General features: G+C 44.6%; 1 protein-coding gene across 2 annotated transcripts in view; it reads left to right on the forward strand.

Moving 5' to 3' along the window:
• grin2aa (glutamate receptor, ionotropic, N-methyl D-aspartate 2A, a) overlaps positions 1–22,224 on the forward strand; it is a 77,824-nt gene extending 55,600 nt beyond the window's left edge. For both annotated transcript variants that reach the window (XM_029159685.3, XM_055510732.1), the window contains exons 6-16: positions 72–186; positions 3,758–3,960; positions 6,925–7,096; positions 7,676–7,829; positions 8,681–8,806; positions 8,912–9,141; positions 11,340–11,500; positions 12,675–12,764; positions 13,045–13,142; positions 15,264–15,502; positions 16,871–22,224. In XM_029159685.3, the coding sequence (XP_029015518.1) occupies positions 72–186; positions 3,758–3,960; positions 6,925–7,096; positions 7,676–7,829; positions 8,681–8,806; positions 8,912–9,141; positions 11,340–11,500; positions 12,675–12,764; positions 13,045–13,142; positions 15,264–15,502; positions 16,871–18,835 (3,553 nt within the window). In that variant the 3' untranslated portion in view covers positions 18,836–22,224. The remainder of the gene's footprint in view (positions 1–71; positions 187–3,757; positions 3,961–6,924; positions 7,097–7,675; positions 7,830–8,680; positions 8,807–8,911; positions 9,142–11,339; positions 11,501–12,674; positions 12,765–13,044; positions 13,143–15,263; positions 15,503–16,870) is intronic.
• The last annotated feature ends 5,276 nt before the right edge of the window (positions 22,225–27,500 follow it).

A 27,500-nucleotide genomic window follows, 5' to 3' on the forward strand; every position in this document is an offset into this window, starting at 1 on the left:
ACTACATCGTCCCAACCCTGTCCGACGCTTTGCCCCACCGCTCACCTCCTCCTGTCTTGTCTCGCTCTTAGGTACATGATGAACGTGACGTGGGACGGCAGAGACCTGTCGTTCACAGAAGATGGCTACCAGGAGAACCCGAAGCTGGTGGTCATTGTTCTCAACAAGGAGAGAGAGTGGGAAAAGGTAGGAGTCCCAGCACTGATGGAACGCGTATACATCGTAATACGTTCTAATACAGCACCAACATCGTACAGTACATGTTTCCATGTCGAAGGTGATGATGTTTAGGTTTTGTTTTATAGCTGTATTGATTGAGCTGTATAATCCTGGGAGCTGCACTTTGTGCTCTCTCATAACACTTCAAAGCACAGTTAATCACAACTAAAGACCTCAATTATGTGTGTGTGTGTGTGTGTGTGTGTGTGTGTGTGTGTGTGTGTGTGTGTGTGTGTGTGTGTGTGTGTGTGTCCTCCTCCACACACCTTATTGGCAGACGCATCATTTGAGACTAAATCGGCTTTTATTCAGGTCGCACCTGTGTGTATTACAGTATTTGTTTTAGCTTGCAGCAATCCTCCACAGTCAATCTCCAAGACCAGTATTTTCACATTGCACACAAATACTCTCCCACACACAGGTAGCTGCACAAACGACCCTTTATTGGCGCTGAAGGGAGGCAGAGTGTGTTGTTGTAATGTGTGTAAACAGTGAGCCAATGGAATTGATCAGCACCACTCCAGTGCGATGCAGTGAAACAGATGAGAGAGACACCGAGACCCAACTTGGAAATATAATTGGGAGCTCTCCCTCTTCCTCCCTCTCGCTCTCAGTCTGCTGCAGCCGTCCCACCCATGCACCAAAATCAGCCGCACACAAAGAAAGAGAGAGATGTCACTGATGATCAAGAGATAAGAACTCAACGTGAAAATGGACTAAAAATATAAAACGTGTCCCCTGTGGGGCACTGAAGGGAAGCGATGAGGGGATCGCAGCAAAATGGAATAATGGCAAGATTTGCCAGTGATGGAGACGGATGGACCGAGGTAGCGGCAGGAACAAACGGGACAAAGACGGAGAGAGCTACAGTAGAGAGCTACGCTGTTTTTAATCCACTTCAGGGGTTTTCTGCTGTTAGAATCTGCACCTGCTTTTCTGTGCAACACCGCATGCAGGTGGAATATTCCTAAACCTGGTGCTGCTCATAAATGTCACACAGACCAGTTCATCAGGGTTTCATTCACGGAGAAGCACGGATTGCATTTGTGAAACAGCTTCCTCAGGACTTGTGTCTGACATCAGTGTGTCCGTAGATTTTGAGGTGTGTCTCAGTCGGGGAATCAAAAAACATTTCATTTCCAGTGCACAGTCGCTGCACGGACTAAATGAGAAAAGTGTATTTACCGATCACAACCAGGATGTTATGCTTTATTCCTGCTGGGTAGATAGAGTGTGCAAATTGCTTGAGGAAGTGCTGCAGTGTTAGCAGCCAGTTCACAAAATAATTATTACAGACAGCATGGGATTTGTGCTTGGAGAGTCACAATATGGAGCAGAAACACACAAAGGCCCATGTGTGTGTGCACACACAGTTTCAATGCAGGCGCCACTAGTTCCATCTAAACAAAAGTGCTGCACTTTAAGGAATCTGAAAGTCCGTAACTGCAGTTTCATGAAGCTCTTTCACTCTGAAGCCGTGTTCCTCTCTGCCCTTGTTTGCCAACACGCAGACGCACACACACACGCACCAGCACAATCGCATTCGCAACACAAACAGAGCGAATGCAAGCGAGGGAGAGCAGAATCCATTTTGCCGACATAATTTTGTCTGACAGGAGTGACAGATACTGTTTTATGACTGAATGGGTTTCTCCACACCATTAGGAACTCATTCTCCCATAATGCAACTTGCCACAGCGATAACTCCCCCACTGAGAGTGGCACAGAGAAGGTGCTCAGGGTGGGAGCCCTGACCCACGGTTTTCTGTGTTTTTTTACATCATTCTGTCTCAGTTGTTCAGCTTATTTACCACTGTGTGTGTGTGTGTGTGTGTGTGTGTGTGTGTGTGTGTGTGTGTGTGTGTGTGTGTGTGTGTGTGTGTGTGTGATGAAAAAAGAAAAAACGACAAAGTGCGGAACAGCGTAGATTGAAGAAAGAGCAAGATATCCATACAAAGGACAAGGCCTTTACAAAGTGAAGATAAAAACAGAGGCAGATAAAACATGAAGGGAGGTTTGAGGTGACAAAAGCAGCAGATGAAACAAAACAAGGGATTTTGCATAGAAACACTCGTCTTCTGCGGCAGGATGCCATCTCCTCACCGAGGGGCTCCAGATCTGTCACAGGGTGATGGCGTGATAGGCCTGTTGCCACGGTTTGTTATAAGGCGATAATCCCGGGGGCCCTATCAGCCTCCCACTGGCTCCGCTATCGTATTACACACACTCGCTGCCTCCCATGCATTGTGCGAGCATAATATCTGCTATTCCATAGAGGGAGATTCAGCATTCTGCTGCTCGGCCGGTCGATAGCGGGAATCCGGCCTCCTCTCTGGGCATTAATTTATAACCCCTCTTTCTTTAATTAGAGGGGAGAGATGATGAAGAAGAGGAGAGCAGGAGGGGAGGACATCAGAGGAGCTGCGCCGTCAGCTCCTTCCTCCTCTGCTTCATTGTCTGATTGGGACGTTTATCTCCCCTCACTTTATTGACTCATTTGACCAAATCAGCGTTGCACTTCAAAAGCTTGCACTAATGACATTTGATGTGCGTTTTCAGATTTGATGTTACAGTAGGCTCTGATACGTCCTTCACTTCTCTCAGTAGCTGTGTTTGCTGCCCTTTTCGGAAAAGTGTGCTTGACATACTATTACAGTACCATAAAGAGGAGATATGTATATTAGTCATCAGTCCACTAACAGCTGTCATGATATCCACTTCATTTTTAAGTGAATCCAAACTCGTGCTTACTTCGCTGCTATAGGAGCGATGAAGTAAACACATGGTGTGAGACAGATGGCTCAATGAGGCCGTTCCCTGCAGAGTGGAGGCGTCACACGTCGGACCCCGGTGGGACCCTCCCTCCCTCCGTCCCCACACCAATGCCCACACACAAACACTCGCTCCAGAGGAATAGCCGGCAGCACTGAGTTTGTGACAGCCGCGCGCAGAGCGGACTCTAATCCCTGTCAGAAGACGGAAAAGCACTCAAAGCAAAACAATTAAAATGCAAATTTCCCGTCATCCCCGCCGCACGCCTGATAATGGGTTATCCAGGTACGCAGGCTGCAGGCTAAGTGACGCGGGCGCTCAGGTGAGAGGCCCTGTCCTGCTCTGACTCCACACACGGCGCTGAACGCCGCTAAGTCACTGTGGGAGTCTGTGTTTGCGTTTAATGGCAGAGGAGAGCCGACAAACAAATCTACGGTTTCAGCAGGAAAACCAGGAGAGAAGAAATAACAACTCCCGAAATGGAGGGAATTAGCTTGAGTGAGATTGTGCCGCTTTTGTAACGTTAATAATTGAGTGTTGAGCAAAGCCGGCTGCTGCCTGTTTCTATTCGTCTCACAAACATGCTTAAATGTTGCTGCTTAAAATGGGCACATTTAAAGGCTACATGTTAAAGGCCTGAGTTACAGGTCGCTAAGCTAAATGCTAAACCCGCACGGCGCTGTCTTCTCGACGTGTGCACCTTGTTTGTGTCTGAAATGCAAATGAGCAAAGTTAGTCGTCATCTCAATACCCTCTGTTTCTCCAGATGGGGAGACTGGACAACGGCAGCCTGACCCTGAAGTACCCGGTGTGGCCGCGCTTCAACTCCTTCGGCGACGCCGAGCTCGACGACAACCACCTGTCCATTGTCACTTTAGAGGAGAAGCCGTTTGTTATCGTGGAGGACGTGGAGAGACTCACCGGTACCTGCATGAGGAACTCTGTGCCCTGCAGGAAGCATATCAAGGAGTAAGTCTGCTATCTCTCTGTTAATAATTAGATAATTAAATTGCTGCCTAGCTAAAAGCTAGTAGATAATGAATAGCCTGCTCTGTAGCTACTAGCTAGTAAGATATTAGCTAATTAGCTCGCTATACAGCTGCTAGCTAGGTAGATAATTAATTAGCCAGGTCTGTAGCTACTGCACTTGGACTATTAACCAATTAGCTTGTAAAATAGCTGCTAGCTAGATAGATAACTAATTAACCAGTTTTCTAGCTGCGAGCTAGTTAGATAATTTCTTATCAGCTAGCTATATACTGTAGCTAGATAATTCATTATCTAGCATTGTAGCTACTAGCTAATTGTCTGGTTATTAGCAACCCTCACAGACAGCATAACAGAAATATTGTCATGTTTGAGTGATATTTATGTACTTTGTCATTGTCCTGTCTGTTTCAATTAACATTGATTCACCTTAATTAGTATAACGACACATTAATCTCAACAACTGTGTCACAATTATCTATTTTAGAAGGGTGAAATAACGTAATGAGTGTTACACTGCACAAAGCATCAGGGCCGGGCTTTTATGAATTTTCTACTGACACAAACTGAATATTCTTGTGTGCTGTTGTGCGCTACCTGTTTGACAGGCTCTGTGAATGAAAGTAGGATTTGCATCACAGCAAATAATAGGTTTCATTGTATATCAGTGTATTTGGTAAATGGGGTAATGGTAAAAAATGACTTCAGAGGTTTTCCATCCTGGCCGTGCTCGTCTCTCCCTCCGCTCCTGGCGATGCAGCATATTTTCTTTCTGTGTAAATGGAAGCTGCTGCTAATGTCAGCAATTTCGTAGTTTCCTTACCATTTTCAATGCCTAAATCTGCAAGCATTTAGGATATTTCTCTTCTGAAGTGCACACGTTAGTGGCTTAGGGTTTGTGTATGTGTTTGAGTGGCACGGATGCTCCTAAAACACACCAGTTGTTGTTTTTTGCAGAGGCAAGCTGACAGGAATAGCAGAATGCATGCTACACAGTTTCTGTCACTGTTGTCGGTACATACTCACATGCACACAAAGTAAATGTCTGTAGTTATAACACACATGCACCAACAAGCAGAGCTGATTGAGCAGTAGGGTCTCAGGGAAGAAGCCAGCAGAGATTTCCACCCAGGATGACTGTGAAATAGGGCGGAGGATAAAGCATCTCCAAGGAGGAACACAAACACACACACACAACAACAACTCGTACACTCTGCTGCCACATGTCCACTCATAGGCCAGAACATTTGGGTGTGTTCCTCCCTCCCACAGTGCAATTCCCACTCAAGCATCCATAGTGTCCATTTGGAGAAAGAGGGATGGATGGAGGGAAGGAAAGAGGCAGAGAGCGCAGTGGTGGAGGGGTTGAATTAAGGGGTTGCAGGACTATCCATGCATGCAGAACTACAAACTCACTCATCCAGGCTGGGCCTAAAAACAAGCCACACTCAAACTAACACACACACACAATTGCACATATACCCACACTGCCCTCTCTCGAGACCCATCAGGCCCTGTAGCGTTTCTATATCAAGTTGGCCTAGCAACTTTACAAACAGCCCCCATAACATCACATGCTCTCAATGCCTGGACTGTACTATGGCCTGCCTAAATGGGTACACTGTGTGCATGAATGCAGCTATTACAGCTCTGGCCTATATGCTTGCTCTGTCACTGCCCCCACCAGCTGAACCTGCCAGAAAGTTGACTTAGTTGTCCTTGTTTCTATTATTATTATCACAAGTCCTGTTCTTTCCCTGTAGCACTTTATCGTGTACTGTACAGTAGTTACAGCACAGTAACATGGCCCTATGTTTGACATTACACAGCCTAAATATGTACAGATACTGTGTCTGTGGCTTGTGCCTCACTAACCTCACTTTACACATTCAATATCTCAATTTAATCCTGTTGCCTATACATTATGTTGATGTCAACCCGATTATTGTTTTCTTTGTGTGTGTACAGTACAATTCCTCCTTAATATCATTTTACCAGATGCTTTTTAAGTCACACTTTTACATCTTGTTTACATGTTTACTCTGGGGCCAGGGAGGTTTCATGCTGTTTAAGAGTGATGAGAAAGCTGCTTCTCTGATAATTAATTTGACTGTTTTCATCAGCACATAGAATGATTGTGGGGCCATTTAAGTGCAGTGTATATGTTTGATGGTAATGAACTGCATTAATTTATAAATTAGACATTTGCGTTCATCCTTGATTATATTGATAATAAAGATATTTATCAATAGCAGAAAGTAATGCACAATTGGTGCCAAACCAGTCAGTTCTCAGCTTTCTATCTTGTGGGAAGACTAGTGTACTGCTGTTTCCAATCTGAAGACAGGAAAGAAATCCACCTGTGTTGACATGTTTTTGAGAGTGAAAACAAGACAGACAAAGACAAAAGAACAACAGAATTCTTGTTGTGAGTGAGTTTGAGCTCCAAAGGTAACTGCAGTCACTTTCTATTAAGTTTGTGTCCAGGCTGTTGTTAAACTAAGGGGTGAGGTTATATTCTCCTAATTAGCAAAAATCTAAAAGGTAAATGAATGTCCCAGGTGGCATAAAGTTGGTGTTCTCTCTTAATGTGTGTGTGAACACTGTCTGAACTTTCCTGCTCTCAAATTCATGCACGCAGATGGTACAAGGCTTGCAGATGCTGTGCCGTCACAGAGCTGCTTCTCCAGAGAGACAGAGAGGTAGAAGGAGACACAGGCACATTTTTAAGTCTTCTGAAGTTATTCCTGAATAGAACAACTTGAAGGTGAAAAAGTCCTAGGGTTAAGTTTGGTGTTTGCTGGTTCATTCACATACAGACAACATGCAGCAGACATGCTTTGTAGGGATTTGAAAGGTAAAAAACAGTGGTAGACGCTAATTTACTAACGGCAGAAAGAAAAGATAGACATGACCTAATACCGTGTGTGTTCTTTGTTTCTATAGCAACACAACAGAGGCTGGTGGGACATACATCAAGAAGTGCTGCAAAGGCTTCTGCATTGATATTCTGAAAAAGATCGCCAAGTATGTCAAATTTACTTATGACCTGTACTTGGTGACCAATGGCAAGCATGGCAAGAAAATCAACAACGTCTGGAATGGGATGGTGGGAGAGGTAAGTCAAAGGCGTGGACATACAGTACACATCCCTACTCGAAAAGCATTTATTAAGACAGATGTGTGATGCTTGTGACTGAGGTACTGTATATGTTTTTGATCAGTCTCCAAGGAATAACTAATGCGTCCATGGCAGTGAGAAAATCAGTAATTTATCTTCTTCCTCCTCCAAACTGCTAGTATTGACTTTGCAAAACTTTTACAGGATGAAAAACAAACTTTTTTCCACTATAAAGCTTTGGCACCAACTGTAAATAGTGGAAGTAAACAAATCTTTGCTACTCCCGCAGAAAACGTCTTTGCATATCTTTAATTACCAGCTTCAAATTGAAGGCAAAGTCCTGGAGTTAATTCTAAGACTGTGAACTGTATAAGTGTAGACTGCATTTTCATTTTCATCTAACTTTGCAGAGACTCTTTTAACATTGATTGCTGTATGTTATTTTAATTTAGAGTTTACTGATGTTTGGTCAGGTTTTGCTGAGTGTATTTTCTATAGGTACAATAACACTAGGTGGGGTTGCTGATTAAATTCTCTCGTTACTCCTCCTCTATCCCTCTTCTCTGCCCTTTAAAGGTGGTCTATAAGAAAGCCGTCATGGCCGTCGGATCTCTGACGATCAATGAGGAGCGTTCTGAGGTCATCGATTTCTCCGTCCCGTTCGTGGAAACCGGGATAAGCGTCATGGTTTCCCGTAGCAACGGAACGGTCTCCCCATCAGCCTTTCTTGGTAACTGTCACTTAATAATTCTTCTTCTGTTGTTAGACTCAGGGGAGTAGAGAAGTGGAAGATGTGTGCTGGTGCCTGTGCCTCCAGCAATGCAAAGATGACAACACAATTGAGTTCTGTTACACAGCTGTCAATACTTGCTCTTTCATCAAGGGGATTAAGCTCAGCTACTCTTCCTGGTACAATGGCTCTCACTTACCTGAGGAGGATTTACTCTGGGATTTTACCCTGAGTGACCATGGACATCCCTGTTATGGCTGCTTAGTCTCATTCATTTGATGCTGACAAAAAAAACAAACATAAAAACTCACACATGTGCTCAGACGCTAAGCAATACTGCATAAATACAGTATGAATGTAAGTGTACATTACAGACAATGACACGCATGCAGGTACACACAATGACCTTTACGCAGCACACACTTACTTTTGTGAAAGTGGCAATTACAAAGACCCAGAATGGCTGCTTGCCAACACACACGCACATAGTGCAGCTCTGTGCCAGCAGTGTTCTCCCATACATTAGAGCAGCATTTAATCTCTGCAGTAGTGCTGTGAGCTCAGAGGGAGGACAGAAGTGCTGACACTAAGGTTCCTATACTGTACACCTCCTCACACTGTCAAATAGGAGGCGTGCCTGTGTATGTGAACGTTTATTGGAGGGTGGGGGGCTGTAGGGGCACTGTGAACATGCAAGAGTCAGCTTGTTATCCATGCAGTTGTTCCTCTGTGCGCGCGCTACTCTGTGCATCAATTTCAGTTCATGGGGAAAAGGAAAGTGATTCGATACATCACCCTTTAGACGGCATTTGCTAATACCAAATTCCTGTCCTCTTATTTATTTTTCTCAGAGCCATTCAGTGCATCAGTGTGGGTCATGATGTTTGTGATGCTGCTACTGGTGACTGCAATGGCTGTGTTTATGTTCGAGTACATCAGTCCTCTTGGCTTTAACCGAAACCTGGCACAAGGAAAAGGTGAGCATTAAAACTGACGCACGAAAATGGTTCCCGTGGTTGAGAATATTCCCCCGTCTGTGTCCTACAGCTTTTAACTATTATTCTCTTCCTTCTCTTATCGAGATCCCCACGGTCCTTCCTTCACCATGGGCAAGGCTGTGTGGCTGCTGTGGGGTCTGGTCTTTAACAACTCCGTACCAGTGCAAAACCCAAAGGGAACCACCAGTAAGTTCATTGTGTCTGTGTGGGCCTTCTTCGCTGTGATCTTCCTGGCCTCCTACACTGCCAACCTGGCCGCCTTCATGATCCAGGAGGAGTTTGTTGACCAAGTCACGGGGCTTTCTGATAACAAGGTAATGAAGAATAAAGGAATGATGTTAGTTGTTACTTGTTAATATTGTTAAGAAGTAAAGGATAAACTTGATTCAAAGCCTGTATAAGATCCATCCATCCACAATCTAGAACACTTACTCAGGATCGCATGGGTGCTGGGGCCAACCTCTGCTGTCACTGGCCCGAAAGGCAGAGTTTACTCTGAACAAATGCAAACCTATTTCAGCACATTGTCTGTGATCTCAAAATGATACTTTAGTTCCTCAGTATTTTTGGGGGAGTTGTAAAGATTTAGATTTAAATAATAAATCAAAAAAGTCACTGCTTGATTCTGTCTAGTTAGAAATAAATAACTGACACTATGTGCTGAAATGTTTTTGGGATCGAAATATAAACAGAATTGTAGAAAAGCATAAAGGGTAATGATGTAGTAGAAGGAAAGCAGGTTGAAAGATAAAATGAGAAGTTCAAGTCAAATGCAGACAATTACACAATCAAGAGCATATGGAAATGGTAGCTTCAGGAGACAGTGATCTACCGAGGAGAAAGCATATGAGGATGATGTATAGAGTTTTGACAACCTACAGAAGGAGAGAGGAAGGAAGGGATGGAAGAAGGGGTAAAGCAACTGGCAGCAGGACGACAGAGGAATAGCGAGAGACCGAGACACAGAAGATGGTACAAGACAACGGGCAGACAGATATGGGCCAGGCTGACGTCTGAGGTAGTGAGAATGGCAGGAGGAGGAGGAACGTAAGAGAGATGTGGAACGACAGAGACCGGGGGGAAGAACGGGAGCTGACAAAAAGTGGTAAATGGCCATTTACTCTAGACTGGTGTGCTGAGCGAGGATGGGCATCAGGTCAACGAACAAACAGTGCCCGCCTGTTTTCCATAAAACTGCTTTAAGATGTTCATGGCCACTAGAGGGCTGAGAGGTTGTAGACAGAAACAAACAGCAACAGAGTCTTTTTTACCATTTAACTCCAACACCCCTGCAATCCTGAGGTGCTGACAGAGTATGTAATGCAGTGAGGTAAAATATGTTCTATTGTGGTTATAAATATAATATAATGATCAGGAGCTTATAGGGGGTTCCTCACCAACATTAGATTGACTGGGTCCGTCTAATGCCTTTACATTACATGCTTTAAATCCCTAAACCCCTTTGGAGAAAGCTTCAGAGTTTGTGGAGATACAAAGACAGGTCCTACTGAGAGTCAGAAAGTCTGCAAGGCAGACATGTCAACACTTTGCAACAATGCTGCCTGGGAATAAAAATGTAAGAATTTCAGCTCCAACAAATATACAGTCAGTATGTAGAAAAATGCAAAACAGGTACATACACACACTCTAGCACAAAAAAAGGAGTCCTGCATAATAAACAGACAGAGCAGGAATAGAGTAAGGAAGGAAAGAGTCACAGATCAAAACATGTGCTAAGGTAAATATACACAAGGAGGCAGTGCTTAAACTAAAGAGCACTGGGATCCCACAGGGACTCGTATGACAACCACAAATGTTTGTTGTTCCCAGACTGATATATTTATTGTATACTGTATCTACTGTATGTTAATATATACTGTATGTAAAAGCCTGTGCAAATCCAAAAGCAAGATTTCCTCCTAGAAACGATGAGGAGTTAATTTACATAATCATCTCGACAGACTTGTTTTAGGTATCTTTTCAATCATGACTACTGTATGTACTGTAGCGATACACAAGCTCTCTTATCTCTGCTTGTCTGCAACACAAACTCTCTCCTGCCTGTTTCCTTTCCCATCATCAGCATCCAGCATCAAGTATTTATAAGCACATTGGCAGCAGCAGTACTATTCTCTAAAGCCCTTCACTGTTAATGCACATTTGACTGGTATCTGCTTATCGGCACAAACGTGCGAGGAGACAGTGTCTCCAGAGGGCGATGCCATCACACGCATTGTATGACATCACCACTAGCACATGTACAGCGGGGTTTGACTTACCAACACAGCCTCACCCTGACCCGATTACACAACAGAGATGCACAGATACACTGCACATAAATATCTGTTCTGCATGCATCTGTCATGAAACTAAATGCACGTACACACACAAAAGCTCCTAATTTAAAACTAGAAGTTATTGTTAGGAAGATAACTTGACTGAGACATTGATTCTGATTCTTTTTGATTATGATTTTATTCTACTGATGTTCTCCTTTATTCTTTGTCTACAGTTTCAGAACCCATACGCTTACTCGCCTCCATTTCGCTTCGGCACCGTTCCTAACGGCTCTACGGAAAGAAACATCAAGAAGAACTACCCGGCCATGCATGCATACATGACAAAATACCATCAAACTGGAGTCGTGGACGCACTCGTGAGCCTCAAAACTGGGTATGAAAAGTCTGTTTGTGCCTGTTTTGCGTGCAGACACCAGTCAACCTCTAAAAATATACAAGATCTCTTAAAGGTGTGTATGGTCTTAGTGTAATCAGTAATCTAATACTACATGCACACAAATAGAGAAATGCTGGCACACAGCAGCAGCACCTGCAGGCATACAGTCAAAAATACATTCATTGACAATTCTGCTCTGTGATATTAGCAGATGAGCAGTTTGAGGCTCAATAGGCGGATTAACTGCGATCACACATAATGCTGACAGGCTTTACACGTAAAATCTGTAACAGCCACAAGGACCAAAACTATGCACAGAGGAACTGAATTAATTTCATTGTGTTGTTGGACTCAGCAGTAAAGCTTGGATGTATTTACTAATATTAAACTGTTTCAAGTCAAACCCCAAATCATTGCTTATTATGAAATCACGAAATCATGATTTTAAAGTCATCTTAAAGCACTCTCACAAAACACAAAACTGAATGTGTGACAGATCAGTGATGGCTGAGTTCTCTTTCAAGTCATTAGTGCTACATTATGTCTGGCTACCGCTACAGATCCATGCTCACGCAGACACCGGTGCACTGACGCATCTGCACATTCACACATGTGCACCTACAGGGGTATACACACATTTGGACATGTTTGGATGGAGCTAGTGCTGGGTTAAGCTAATTACACAGCTAAACTATCAGCTGTGAGCCTCCATTAGAGGGCTGGATCTGACATTCAGTAAATGCCACCCAGCACTGTGTGTGTGCATGTTTGTGTGTGGATGCTGCGAGTGAGAGGGCAGTAGCTAGTGACGGCATCAATTACACTGAAAATGTCAGTCTGAGTCTGGGATCTCTACGTTCCACTTGCTTATGTGTGATTGAGTGTGAGAGCTTGAGGAATGCTTGTCTGCTTGTCAAAGCTTCGTGGTTGTCCAGGTGCCTCCAATGTTCTGCTATCATTGGACCATGCTCTTGGATTGCGGTGTAGTAGAAGAGATTTGTAGATTTGTAATTGTAGATTATTTAACCCTCTATACCTGATCCACAATCAGCCCATTTGAAGAAAAAAGCTCCTCTTCTGCTTTTTCCCTCCACCTTCTCGGTCTCTTTAAATTTAAGAGCTGTCACATGATCATCGCCTCATTCCGTCTGTTTTTGTCCTCCACGTGCAGCAAACTGGATGCCTTCATCTACGACGCTGCGGTGTTGAACTACATGGCCGGCAGAGATGAGGGGTGTAAGCTGGTCACCATTGGCAGCGGGTGAGTATAGTTTCCATGTTTGCTCCTCATCATCCACTTATTTCTGTAGTAAAGTGAATTTGTGACAAAGGATAACAAAGGTGGACAGGCTTTTGAAGGCGATATATGTCATGCTGCTAATACTGCCTTTAGTTGTGTTTCCTTAGGTTCTGTGAACAGTAAATAAGCAAGGGCGTCAAACAAGAACAGGTGGCATTAATCCGATTTACAGCTAGTTTTATCCAGTTTAGAATATGTGTTTTCTGTATGTCTGTGTGTGTTTGGACGTATTTTCATTCAGGTACATCTTCGCTACCACTGGCTACGGAATTGCTCTGCAGAAAGGCTCCTACTGGAAACGGCAGGTGGATTTGGCCATCCTGGCTATAATCGGAGACGGTGAGAAACACACACCGTGCCTGTGCACAAATGCAAAGTCCATGACACTATCTACAGCACAAAGGCAAAAGGTGACACTGCAATTTGTGCACACACGCATGCACACATCTTTGCTGTCTTGTCTGCTGACAGCACAAAAGAAAAGCATTGAAGTATAAATAGTCCTTTGATGTTATTCTGGACACGAAAGGCTGCTCTAAACAGAGGGCACAGTGTGTAAGTTATTCTAATGTATTCCTCTTGGCAACACCAGATCTATGTGCATATTTGCGTATGCATCATCCAAATCCGCACATTCCTTTATTAAAGTAGCCTTAGAAGTTCTTACATAAACAATTTCCCTACTGCAAAACTGAGGAAAAGCAAAACAGACGGAGCTTTTAGTGATAGGATTCATTTACATTTTACATCGAAAGCATTTTGCTGATGCAAGTGTTAACAGCCACTCACATTAAGTGCACTGAAGTTGATTAAATGAACATTGGTGTCACAATAATCCTTCCCGACCACATCTTATCAGGGCTGCAGGCCGTGCTCCATCATATTTTACTGGAGAATTTCAGGCTTTGTTTTTTTGTTCTCCCCATCATAGGTCTGTATAAATGCTACTGTGGATACTTGAATATTAGCATTACCTTTTAAAAAATATGAAAGTTGTAAATAAAAAGAGAAGAAGATGAAGAGATGTACAGGTGGTTGGAAAAAAGAGAAACAAAGTTACAAGACACAGGTAGAGGAAAAAGGAACCAGATGGAGGGCAGAAAACACACACTGGAGGTACAGTGTGTGAGAAAAAGACAAGACAGGCCGTGTCAGGCAGAGATGGAGAGAGGACTGCACTTTCCTGATAGACGACTGCGACTGTGTCTTGGCAGATGCTGCTTGATCGAATGGGAGTACACTATGTGGAGAGCACAGTATATGTTTTTTTTCTTTGGACATAGAGGAGATGGGACGAGGTTTTTGGAGGAGGGCTGAGTGCCAAGTAGACAAGTGGGCGGGTGCACACGCGGCTGCACCAGCTGTAGGCTGCAGTTCGTCTTGGAGGCTAACACAAACTTAAGTGCTACGGAAAACTTAATATCGTGTTGTCTTCATTCATTTGGCAATAATATGCAAATCTACAAAATGTGTGCTTTTTTCCCCAAATATATCATTTCAGGGCAGCAACAATATCGCAAATTTTAAAAGTCTTAAAGCAAGATTACAGCTGACTAATGTGTCAGGCATAAATGATCATCACGTCAGGGTCAGGAAATAGAAATGCTCAATCACTGACGCGACAGAGCAATTCCAAACCGCAGACGAGCATAGTGCAATATGTAGTACGCTGACATTTTAAATGTTGCTGTAAATCAACCATAGATCCCAAGAAGTGTGCTTGAAACTTGAAACGCAGACTTTTGCTTCTGGGTTTCAGCTGACTGGTCACTAGACTAAAGCGTCGTCTGGCTGTTGAATTGAGAACAAAATTTGAATTTCAGTAACACCTCACACACGAGTCAGAACAGCAGCGCAGTCTGCGGTTCCCTGCTCCTCCCCACAGCTGCTTCCAATTTCAGCAAGTCATAATGAAAGATAAGCCGTGATACCACAAAGGCGGCACAGGGGCTGCATCAATTCTCACATCGCACAAATTATTTTTAATTGTCTTAAAGCGTTTGCTTTCAGCTAAACACCTAAATGAACATCACTGATATTTGTCTTTGCCCACTGGCCTTTGTTATCTAACCCTGAATGACATAGATTGGATTAGCCACACGCCAAATGTCACAGAGGAAGTCAGACAGGGTCGGGTGGGGGCGGAAAGCAGGGGACACGGGGTGAGGGATGAGAAAAGATAAGGTCTTTGTTGTTTTCTACTCCTCTTTCATTAAACCTTTAGAAACCCCATCAAGCTACGTAGGAAGAAAAAACAGTCCAAGAAATGTTTTAGTATTTATTCTGTAAAATCTCTTTGAAGCTATCAAAATACTAAACATGTACAAATTGTTCTTCTTTGCATTTAGCAATAATGCATACCGTAAAGATTTAAATGCAAATAATTTCTGTGATGCTTTTCCAACTATCTCACTGAGATCTGTGTTGGATTTCAACCTCTTTGCTGTTTTGATCTTCCAGGTGAAATGGAGGAACTCGAAGCACAGTGGCTCACTGGAATTTGCCACAATGAAAAGAATGAGGTGATGTCCAGTCAGCTGGATGTGGACAACATGGCTGGGGTCTTCTACATGCTGGCCACCGCAATGGGACTGTCCCTCATCACCTTTGTCTCTGAGCATCTCTTCTACTGGAGGCTCAGATACTGTTTCACCGGGGTGTGTTCTGGCAGGCCTGGTCTTCTGTTCTCCATCAGTCGGGTAAGGTCACGTTTGTATATATTGTGCGTGGTGCATGTTTATATCTGCAAGCATGTTCTACAAACATTTGTTAGCCTACAATGTCATATGGGAAAACAAACTGCTGCAGGTTTACATAGAATTCAAATTTTAATGAGAACAAGGCCCAGTGGTCGACTAGCGTGCCTGGAAATGTGTATCCACTCTTTAGACCTCATGCTACAGCAGAGCACTTCAGCTGCATGGAGGACTAAAGCTGCATTCTTAGGTGAAAAGTTAAGTTTTTATCCAACAGAATAAGGGAACAGAGCAGGTATGCGTACCTGCACTGGAAGCGAGGTACAGCTGAAGTAGGAAAGTGAGTTAAACAAGGGGAAAGGAGGGAGGGAGGATGGAGTGGCGATAGGAGGGGGTGATCACGAGGCAGCCCTCCGTAGTAACCAGAATAGATCCTAATTGCAGAAAGTTTTGCAGCAACCCATGTAAAATCAGTCTAGTCTTTCTCATTCTGCTGAGAGGTCAGCGTTCGCCCTTGTTACGCGTGAAAACCGAAGACATGGGCGTGCATACCTAAATCCACTGCAGCACTATTTCTGAGGCAGAGTCTGTCTATTTCTGCAAAGTTAACAGAGGGGATAGTAAAGACGGAATAACTTTGAAAAGCTGGAGAGGCTACAGTATATGAGGCATTCTCTGGAGCTGTTATGGGCAAACGTTACCATTCATAGCATATCGTGTTGATGTTCTCCATGCTGTCAAGAGAAAAGATGGGGCGGTTTGTTGGACTTAACCGTTTGAATGAGAGCTCTGCGGTATCACGTACTGGAAGGTTGGAAGACAGGGGAAATAAAATATAATTAACAGAATAATAAGAGGAAGAATCTGATAGTTCTGTTTCCAGTGTGCTATAAAACCGTACCTCGTTTGAATTATTTTTCATATGTGTGTGTGTTAATACTCAATAATTTATACTTGGGTACTTATTATTCTTAAATCAATTTTACAAATTAAACACAATTAGCAATTTCTATCTTTACTTTGTTGGGCAGTTTTTACTAAAACAGTATGTGACAGCAAAATCCCAACATTGTAACGATAGTGATGAAATATTGTGTTGATTCAGTGCACTTCACTGCAAAGTTACTGAATTCAGTTAAACATAAAGAATAATAATGTTTGGTCAGAGCACATAAGTAATCATTATTCTGTGTGTCTCTCTCCATTTCTCTGCCCATCCATCTTCCTTCTGGATTAATTTTGTTTCGTTACTCCCACTGCCCTCTTCAAATTTTCTTCTTTTGTACTTGTTGTAATATAATCTATCTCTGACGGCATTGTGTATCTTTCCCCTTTCTCTATCTGTCCTTCCTTCCATATTTCTCCATGCAGGGAATCTGGAGTTGCATCCATGGAGTCCACATTGACATGAAGAAGAAGACAGATCTAGACTTCAGCCCTCAGGACAAAATGCTTAAGCTCATTAAGTCAGCCAAACAGATGACCAACATGTCTAACCTGGGTGGCTCCCACATGAACTCACCCAAACGTGAATTCATGCACTCCGCTGGCCCCTTGATCATGGACATGATGGCAGAGAAGGGCAACTTTATATATGCTGACAACCGAAGCTATGCTCCAAAAGACATGATCTACGGGGACGCTGGCGACCTGCAGTCTTATCTCACCAACCGCCACAAAGACCACCTCAACAACTACATCTTCCAGGGAGGCCAGCATCCTCTGACTCTGAATGATGCCAATCCCAACACAGTGGAAGTGGCGGTAAGTGCTGATTCAGTCCAGACCAACGCCAAGCCGCCCCGGACCCTGTGGAAGAAGTCGGTGGACACGCTTCGCTCAGTGCCACCTGGGCCCCCTCCGATGCCCGACATGCTGATGCCAGACCCGCGAATGTCGATGAAGACGCAGCGTTACCTCCCCGAGGACGCAGCCCACTCTGACATCTCTGACTGTTCCAGCAGGGCAGCCTCCTACAAGGACCCAGAAAACAACAAGCACCTGAAGCCCAAGGACAACTTAAAAAAAAGATCAGTGACGTCAAAATACCCAAGGGACTGCAGTGAGGTGGAGCTGTCCTACTTAAAAACTAAGCAGGTCAGTGGTGGAACCAACCAACCCGGGAGAGGAGGAGGAGAGAAAATCTACACCATCGACTCAGACCGAGAGCTGAGTCTACACTCAGACCCCGTTCACTACCGCGAAAGTCGCGGGCTTGCGGCCGATGATTTGGATTACCCCGAAATGTACTCCGACCACAGCGACAACTACAGAAAGTGTGAGCAGCCCATCATTCACCTGAACTCCTCGCCTCTACATCACACAGACTCAGACCTACTTCCCGACCCCGCCTACTCTAAACACTATAACCTGAAAGAGAAAAACCTGTCTCTTTCCCCACACGAATCCATTGACCGCTACAAACAGACACACTGCCGCTCCTGCTTGTCCAAAGTGACTGCGAGCTACCCACCAGCAGGGCCGTACACCTCGTCTGGCACTGCCTCCGCGTCTGCCACGCGCTCGCCCTACAACCGCTGTGAAGCGTGCCTCCACTCGGCCAACTTGTATGACATTAGTGAGGACCAGCTCCTCGCAGACACCTTGGTCAGTCCCACCATGCACCACCAACAGCAGCAGCAGCAGCCAGACGAAATGTTTGGCCTGTACTGGCCACAGACCGACGGCCCGCACGTTCAGAAGAGGAATCGCTTGAGGCTGAGTCGACAGCACTCCTTCGACAACATCATGCTCGAGAAGCCCAAGGATGTAGACCTGGGCCGACCGGCACGCAGCGTCAGCCTGAAGGAGAAGGATCGCTTCCTGGACTCTGCATCCGACTCGCACTACGCCAACCTCTTTGGCGTGCGCCCCTACTCCGGCAGACTGTTTGGAACTGGATCGAAGTCGATGCTGTTTAACCACAACCTTGAGGAGAGCAAAAGGAGCAAGTCCCTGTACCCGGCCCATGGCTCGGATAATCCTTTCCTCAGCCACTCGCTGAGGGACGACACCAGCAGCAGACTGGTCCATGGGCGTAGCTCCTCTGATATTTACAAACAGCTGGCAGTGGCCTCGCCTTCAGCGGTCCTCGGATCGGCCCCCATCAGCTCACGCAATGATGCGAACAATCTCCGCTCCTCTGTTAAATCCACCACCTCATACTGCTCACGGGACGGGCGAATAGTTAATGACATGTACAATAAAGAGCATGTGATGCCTTACTCAGCCAATAAGACTAGTGCATACCCAGCCCCACGCGGCGTCTTAAACTCAGCCCAGTTTAGCAATAGACGGGTTTATAAAAAAATTCCCAGTCTGGAGTCTGATGTTTAGTTGCTATAAGAAATGATGTGTTCTCTCCTTACTCCTCTCTGGGTTTGTATTATAATTTATCAACTATGTTGTCCATGAAGGGATGCCATAGCCTCACTACATGTTTCTTCTTCTCTTTAACATTGTAATCCAAATGAACTCGGTATGATAGTACTATTGACACTCTCTTTGCAGATAATATCACAATTTCTGTCCATTCTCTACCATGTGAGGTGGCGCCATGGCAGGTACTTAGCAAAAAGATCCGGGAGTGCAAAGGTTAGAGGAATCATTAACCCTCCAACGCTTGAAGGAAACTGGGGAACAGCATGGTCCCTTTGGAGACAGGAAAAGCCCAAGCTACTTTTTGAGAGGTGTTAAAGAGAACGACAGCTAATTTGTGATTGAAATACACAAGGACATGTTGAGGAGGATTAAAGGAGAATTATAGTAAGGAGGAAAAATAACCTTTCGTTCAACCCTTCCTACCTTCTAAATATTCTCCACCTCCACTGTCAAGCTTGTGGTGCACTAGTTGAGGAGAGGAGGCTTGACAGAGACTGCATGGGCACGTCTGAAGCCGCAGAATCTCATGAGGGCACGGGCGTCACGGCGAGCCGGTCCAGCGGCCTGCAGCTTGTTACTGTGACAAACATGGCCGCCCGCTGAGACATGTGGTGCTGCAAAGGAGACGGAGGGACGGAGAGTTGAGTTCATGCGGTACTTTTGTTTGCCATGCGATGCTGAGTAGGTGCTATCAATGAATAATGTTTACAGGCTGACAAATGACTGATGGGACAGAACAGACGCAGGGCAACCCGAGGCGGGCGACGGGCATTTCATTTGTGGCGCTGCACATAGAAAAATATTTGCAAAATATTGCTTTTTTTATTCTATGAAACTATAAGATTTATTGGGGATTCTGGCATCTGGATCCTTCTATGTAGGATTTTAGTGTTTGCTTATTTGGTAGCACAATAGCCATTAGTTTTAAAACCCTACTCCCACATTTGCTTTTGAAAAGAATCACCATCAAGAGTAGTGTATGATTTTGCATGTGTTGATTTTGCGTTCTTTGTCCGAGGAAATACGCTCAGACACGTACGTTTAAAAGGGGACTGTCTCTAGATATGGTGGATAGATACTTGTACAATCGAAACCTTAAACCCTGACCCTTGTGCTTAGTCAATTATTGTCATGCTATTGCTCCTGCTGCAAAACACCAAGAGAATGGTGAAAGGGAAGCGAGTACAGAGTGTCCACCGCCGTCTCGTCTGAACTGGGGAGGGGGTGCACGCTGATGTGTTTTCGTCTTTGATCTGCCACTGAGAAACAGGGTATTACCTATAAACCACTGACTTCCTTCCTTATCCTCTCCTTCTTCAACACTACGCGTCATTAGAGTGCTAGAAACGTTTAGAGCCATGCCGTTTGAGTTGTAGGTGTCCGGTTGAACCTCTTTGCTTGGTTGGTTGCTGCAGCAGTTCCAGCGCTTTTCATGAGCCTCTACAGAGACGAGGATTGTTTTAGCAGCTGATCATCGATTACTGGTGATCCACAGTTCACTACATGCTGTTGGTGGAATGGGGTGGGGGGTGGAGCACACAGAACCAAGAGGGCTCTACTGCTACATGCTCATTAATCAAGTGTTCATCTTAGTGTGAGTTAAATAATGTGTGTGCATGGCAGAACTTAAGCTTGAAGTCTTAACTAGAACTTTCGGTTCCTGAGCTGATGCTGATGCTGTTTCTTTGGAATCATTCTGATTCCACTTAGGAGAGAGTTGCCCATGCTTCCTTGTACACGCGTGCCCATCGTACTTTTTGTAGCATTTTCCTGTGCAGCTCGCACAGTAAAGACAATAGAAAACATGCAACCATTTCCACCGATTTGCTTGATAGATTGGATTCACAAAGCCAAATTGTATAAAATACCTCAGGATGATTCTGTGCGTTTTGGGGAAGCTTCAGTCGTAGCAACAGAACATGATGCAGCGCAGAGTTTTTTGTATTAAAAAAAAGACAAACACACAAAAAAAACAACAACACAATTTATAGAACCCGCAAAGGATTCAAACCTTTCTCCTTTTGATGTTTACCAGTCCAAGGTCTTCCAGCTCGGCGCTCTGTCCGAGCTCATGCAACCTGAGAGAAGAGTGGGGGGTGCCACCTGGCATCTCCTCTGTGCATAAGGCCGGAGTCGTCTTCTCTCCGTGCTCTTTAAAGGCAGTCAAATGCATTAGCCACTGTGTTTCATTCGAAGCTCCATCTTTAACAGCCGCGCTCATATCGCCCTTTTGTACTCTTGGAATACTGCAGCGAGCCGCTCCCTCCTTCCCCATCAGCTCACCAGCGCTTTTTATCTGCATATTTATTCTCATCATATTTATCTCCACATGCTGCTTGCGTGAGCTGACACCGAGAACAATGTGCACATGTAGAAGTACCACATTGCACCCTCGCGTTTTCTGAACTCATGGCGATTTGTTCTCTTCGTTCTCCTTTTACAGGACTGTCATGTAAACTATTGCTCTTTTCTGTTCAGATGCACACGCACACACAAACACACCCTTGTGATGACAACCCTGCTCTTTTTAATGACAAAAATGTATTTTAATTACATTTAATGATAAATAATGAGGTGATGGCATGCAACCCCAGATGTAACAGTTTTGATGTTTTCTGTTTCTTTCTTTCTTTGCGTTTGTTCTTTTTGTTATGATGTTATGATCACTAATGCGTTGTAACCAGGTGTGAGCATATACATATTTGAGAGAAAAAAAAAACCTGTGTTGAACATGACGAAGATGCTGCTGCTTTTTTGGGGGGAGAATGCAAGAAACCTGACCTGTAGTGAACCTCCTCGTTGGCTGACGGGTCATTATCAGTCCAGGTTGTGCTCAATGGGGTCATGGGTCAGGACATGGCTTGGTACTGTATGGCGGGACATCCTTGCTCTTCCTCCAATGGCAGGTGAGAATTACTGTATCACCAGCTCTGCTTCTCTCTTCCCTCTCCTTCATGTATAGTCAGGATTTCAACTGTAAAGAAGATAAAAGAAAAAAGGTAACCCTCTATTTGAGTCTGCTGTCCCTCCAAAGATACGAGACCTCTTTCGTTTTGGTTTGCTGTAAGAATAGAGCTTTTTTTTTTAAACTAATACTTCCTCAAAGACTTTTAAGGAACTATTTTGAATATATTTAGAAATGACACCTGTATAAATCGCTTGTAAATTCATACTGGAATACATCATCATGGAGAATTATAAATGATAAAGAGTAAAAACAATATTTTTTGTGTGGATTTCACAGGAGCTCTTCTGTACAGTGGCACTGTTTCTCTATCTCTCTCTTTCTATCTCTATCTCTCTCTCTGTAGAGCGACTAGAATAAAACTTCACCATTCACAAGGTTTGTTGTCCTGTCAGAATTCACAAACAAACACCGAGCTCTGTGCCTCGCACCACAATAACCAGTTTTGTCACTCGATGCTCAGGTAATTAACAGAAAATGGGAAAGTAATTTTCCATTGACTGCACTTTTTCATCTGATTTTGTATTGTTTTCATCATTCGCTGTTCAGCACAGTTAATGCCTAGGTAGCAGAGAATGAGAAGGAATTATGAAACCCTAGCCAATCGTGGGGCATTGAATAGGAGTGAGGCCTTGCAAGACTAAAATTACAATAACACTGTCTCTGAATACCACGGTACCGTAAGAAAGTCCAATAACAATGACCACAGATGTCTCCCAGTGCATCAGTGTAGGTTTAAATGTTCTGGCAGCTGCTTTGTTTTAATTCAGTGCAAATGACAAAGTCAAAACCCAAAGGTCTTGAGTTCTGCTGCTGTAACTGTCTCTGAGCTCTGGTTCATGCTCTGTTTGACCTTGATTACTGACAAGATGCTGCTCAGATCATGGCTGCGCCAGACAGATTATGTAAAACTGGTCTCTATTGTTCTTTATCTCGTATGTGGTTCAGTTCGAAGCTCAGACTGTTTCAATTAGAGGTGAGAAGCTCAGCGTAACATGGCGGGGAATGAACAAACAAGCTGCTTTTATAATTCTGCCTCATGAAACGTGTAGAAGGTCGTCTCTATTTTGAATCCAGCCTGTTTTTTCACGCGGACATTGCTGCCTGTGGCCTCACTCACTTTCAGGCGTTGTATAATCACATTTACAAATAATCAGACGAGCTTTTCCTTTGATTTGTGGGGAAAACAAGTCAAAATAAGTTTTCTGTTTCTTTGATCTGTCACATTCCTCCTTATATGCATAATATTTGCTCCATGTTCCACCTTCAATGGACCAATTCACTGCTGAACAAAGACCTCGTCTATGATCATTCTCATCATCACCCTTCACCCTATCGCTCTTTCATGTTTCTGACCCCTTTCGTGCCCATTTCTCAGCATCTTCAGAAGAATATAGAATACTTTGTACTTATCACAAACTTTAGTAAGTAAAATCTATATCAGTGCTTGAAATCACATAACTGCACCCATTTAGATGTTTGTTCTTCAAGTTGCAGCCACGTGCAATGAGTCGACTTCCTCGTTCCTAATTTATAATAACGATTGACATCAAGTTGTATCTTGATTCAAAGTTAGACTCATCATGATTTGAGTTCAGCTAAATTATGTTTAACGAGGCTGTGTGTGAATTAGAACCTAGAAACGGTGCATGAAAGACTGAAGAACCTGCAGCACGGAGCAAAGCGCCATCAGCTGATCAGCTGACTTTCCCAGCTCTCTGTACGTTGCCTGTTTGCAGCTCAGTTCACCTGTCGCTCACTAACAGCAGTTTAGCAATGACTGTGCACTTGGCAGCAAAGGTCCCTGGAGCAGCAACTCTAGGAAATGAATCAGAATCTCACGTTCACTTTAGATGAAACAGTGTAAAAACATGAACACACGCTTATTGTGTGAGGCTGACAGACTGGTCGGCTGCTTCCATCCGTTCCTCCTCGGCCTTTTGACCTTCATGTGACAGACCGAAGGACGATCCTTGTTTTCCAGGTTCCAGCCTGTGACGAGTGCGGACACCTCATTACATTTACGGGCCGCACCTGAGGCGGCGGCCGTCAGGTCCCACGCCGCCAGCAGCGCTGTGGCCGAGCGCGGCGCACGTCAGCCGGCTCCACAAAGACACCGTGGCAGATCATTCCTCTCCGGCGGAAGAGAGGAGAGCGAGGAAAGTGCACTCGTTTATTTTGTCATTTCCCATTCGCCTCTTTGGTCGTCAGAAAATCACCTCCCATTTTATTGTGGGAGACAAACAATTGGAGCAGTCAGCCCCCCCCCCCCGCTCCTGTGTGGGTCCGGCCGAGCCTGTCTCACTCCAGCACTGTTTGCCGCGCGTTTCCATCCGGTGGGAATCTTTGAACCCAACAACTTCAATCAGGCTCACGCAGCCCGGCCAACTTAACTCATAATTACTCCCAACCACTTTAAAGGGGAGAAGAAATAGGACTGATTATTGGGGCGAGAAGGGATCAAAGTGCTGCGGTTTAACGCGCTCTACCTTCCTCTGAATGGTCGGCTCTCACAAAAGGCCGTCGTCTTAAGAGGAGCCTTTGAAGGCTGAACCATCACACTTCCTCTAAAATGAGAAATTACCATGTGCCATAAAAGCAGATTAATTTATTCAAAGTGCTCTGAATTCAGACACTTATTACCAATGAGGACGTTTCTCCACGTATATTGCATCTTTATAAGCAAAAGATGATGGCGAGAGGTTTTGCTTGTAATAAGTGTGGATCTTAAATGACGCTGCAGGGTCATGTTTTCAATTTTCTGCTACTTTGTGTGTGAACTTCACAGGTTTTACATTTGTGTGGCCATTACATTTGTTTTATAGCTACAGTACTAATCATTATTAATATCGTTCTATCATCCAACAGCAGCAACATTAAAGTGATGAAAACAATAAGGCATCAATAATTCAATTCAGCATTAATAACCAATGTAACATGAGTCGTTCTATATAAAGAGTGATTTAAATTTTAGTGCTAAAAATAAAATACACGAAAAACACATGGAAATATTTTTGTCCCATGTCCTGTAGAGTTGCTTGTGTGAAAAAGCTGATTTACAAATCCTGTCCGGGGCCTCAGTCTTATTTCTGTGATTAATGAGATTAATTTACTGAGACGTTGTCGCCTGCCTGTTCGGTTCTGCTGATTGTCTCTCGGAACCAAAAGAAAAGTTCTCCACACAACAAACCAATTTGATCCTCCAGCATCTACATTATGTACCATGAGATTTAGTGACTCCGGGGGAAGTCATTCCACTGCTCCAGGCAGCGCTGAGTGATAAAATGCCAAAGTGGGTCCTGGCAACGGGTCTGGAGCCATAACGCACAAATTAAGCCGTGCATAAACGGCGTGAAGAGACACCACTAGGAGGGTTTACGCAAATCCACAAATCATTTCATTTTATTTGCATTTTAGAGAATTTATGAAAAATGACTTTATACCAATATATTTCTCTATTACTGCTGAGGTGGAAACTCCGAGATCAAACACTGGAAGCAGAACGGCCTGTGGCAGTCAGCTGCACATCCGTTAGTGTGACACCTTGGGTTTGAAGAACTATTTATTATCATGTAGCCAACGTTCAGTTGCTTTAATGTCTTCACTCAGCCTCAAACCAAGAAGGAAATTAAAGCGAATGAAATGCGGACGGTGGTGCTGTTTTCTCTGCTGGAAGAGAAGAAGAAAGAGGGATGAAAACCGTCCCGGCCTGTTTATCAGCAGGTGAAGCTGCTGGGGTTCGAGGCTGCTGCTGAACCTCCTGAGGAGGCTTTGAAACGTTCAGTGGATGCTTTTAAGACGACGTTTAATGGCGTTAATCTGATATGAGCTGTTGCTTACTTTCCACGACGGCAGTAATAAATGGCGACACGCTCAGTTTTTAAACATGTTGTTTATACAATGTCCCACGAGCTGCAGGAAACTGGAGAAGCTTTAGGTCTGTAGGTGTGTAAGTGTTTTCCGTGCCAATAATTTCTTTAGCTGGAAGCCACACACACGCACACACACACACACACACACACACACACACACACACACACACACACACACACAGGCTGGAAGGAGCGGCCGTGTTCACATAAACAGCACAGACGTTATTGAAAGCAGGCTTTAAAGGCGCGGGGCCGTTTCACGGCCGCTCATTGTGCTTCCGCAGGAACCTATGGAGCCTGTGAAGGTTTTAGAGCCAGGCTCAGGGCCGCTCCCTGCAGCGCGGCCTCCTGCACGCTGGGATTCTGCCAAGCTGTGATGTCAACGCAGAGTCGGGCCCGATCCTGAAAAGAATTGATGCTTCTGAACCTCTTGCATGTACGTTTCAGTCCAACAAAGTGAGAATCGATAAACGCTGTGGCCGTCGGACACAGTCGGCTCCGTGCTCGTCTCATCTGTCCAGCGTTTCATGGACGGACGTTAATGGAATCTGATGTTTAACTCTGTCCAGAATGATGGTGACAGGACATGAAAGACAGATTAAAGGTGTGGGAGGAGGCAGCAGCGACTGAACGCAGGGAGGGGACGTTTAGCATTGTTTAGGTTAATGGATTTGTCGTGTCACCGGGGACTGATGGCAGCTTCCTGCTAATGGAGGAGGAGGAGACGCCGCGAACGGGGGGAATAAACAGTGGAGCGTCCTGGTTCCGACGGCCTCAGAGGAACATGTGGAATGTGTGAAGACTGGAAACCTTCATCGTGGCCCAACGCGCTTCATACGCGATCGTTAGCTTTTCTTCCTGATTGGATTTGTTCGCTTTTACGTGACTTGTCTTTGATCTGTTGATCTGTCAGTCACTTGACTTCTACCTCATAGAAGCTCAAGAAACTGTTACTACTAATGTAATAATATAATATGTAATACTAATTTAAGGCCGTGGAACTTGTGAACAACATAGAATTAGGCAAAGCAACGGTTTAATTTTTGTTTGTTAATTTGTTGAACAACGAACTACTGACGGTGGCTGGTGTGTTTTTGACACACAGACACACACACACACACAGACAGATACACACACACACACACACACACACACACACACACACACACACAGACACACACACACACACACACACACACACATACAGCTGCTGTATCTGCGTCTGTGTCTCCGTCCACAGAACGGCGTGTGCGTTGTGTAATCCGTCTTCCCACTGTCTCTCGCTGTAATGTCTGTAATAAAGTTAATTGGGTCTTTGCTCCCTGTTGCACAGAGCGTTTTACACGCGTGTGCGCGGTTGGCTGGCTCTTCTGGTTTCAAATAATGCCGAGGCTTTAACTCACCACAGGGGAAATCTCGCCCGAGCGCGAAGCGAAGAGCAAAAAGCAAAAAGCAAAAAGCTTCCAGAACCTCGTGATGGTCCAGACTCTTTCCAATGCAGCAGGTGGAGCTTGTACATTCTGTACACGCTGCAGGTCAGCGGCTTCACCCAACACGTTCCCATTAACCTGTAAACCCCACAACCTTCACCTGAGTGCTTTTATTGCCAGATCTGAACCAGGAATGAGACTCTGGAGGTCGCACATACTTTACTGGTATGAATATTGTTCAGTTTAAAAGCTCACATCCTCCCCAGCGATTCTTCCTGCCGCCAACGGAGCGATCACATCCACGCGCTGCAGCCGCCGCCTGCCTTAAGCCACAGCCGGGCTCCACCAGGACC

Source organism: Betta splendens, chromosome 8 (assembly GCF_900634795.4).
Source record: "Betta splendens chromosome 8, fBetSpl5.4, whole genome shotgun sequence".
Classification (NCBI taxonomy): Eukaryota; Metazoa; Chordata; class Actinopteri; order Anabantiformes; family Osphronemidae; genus Betta; species Betta splendens.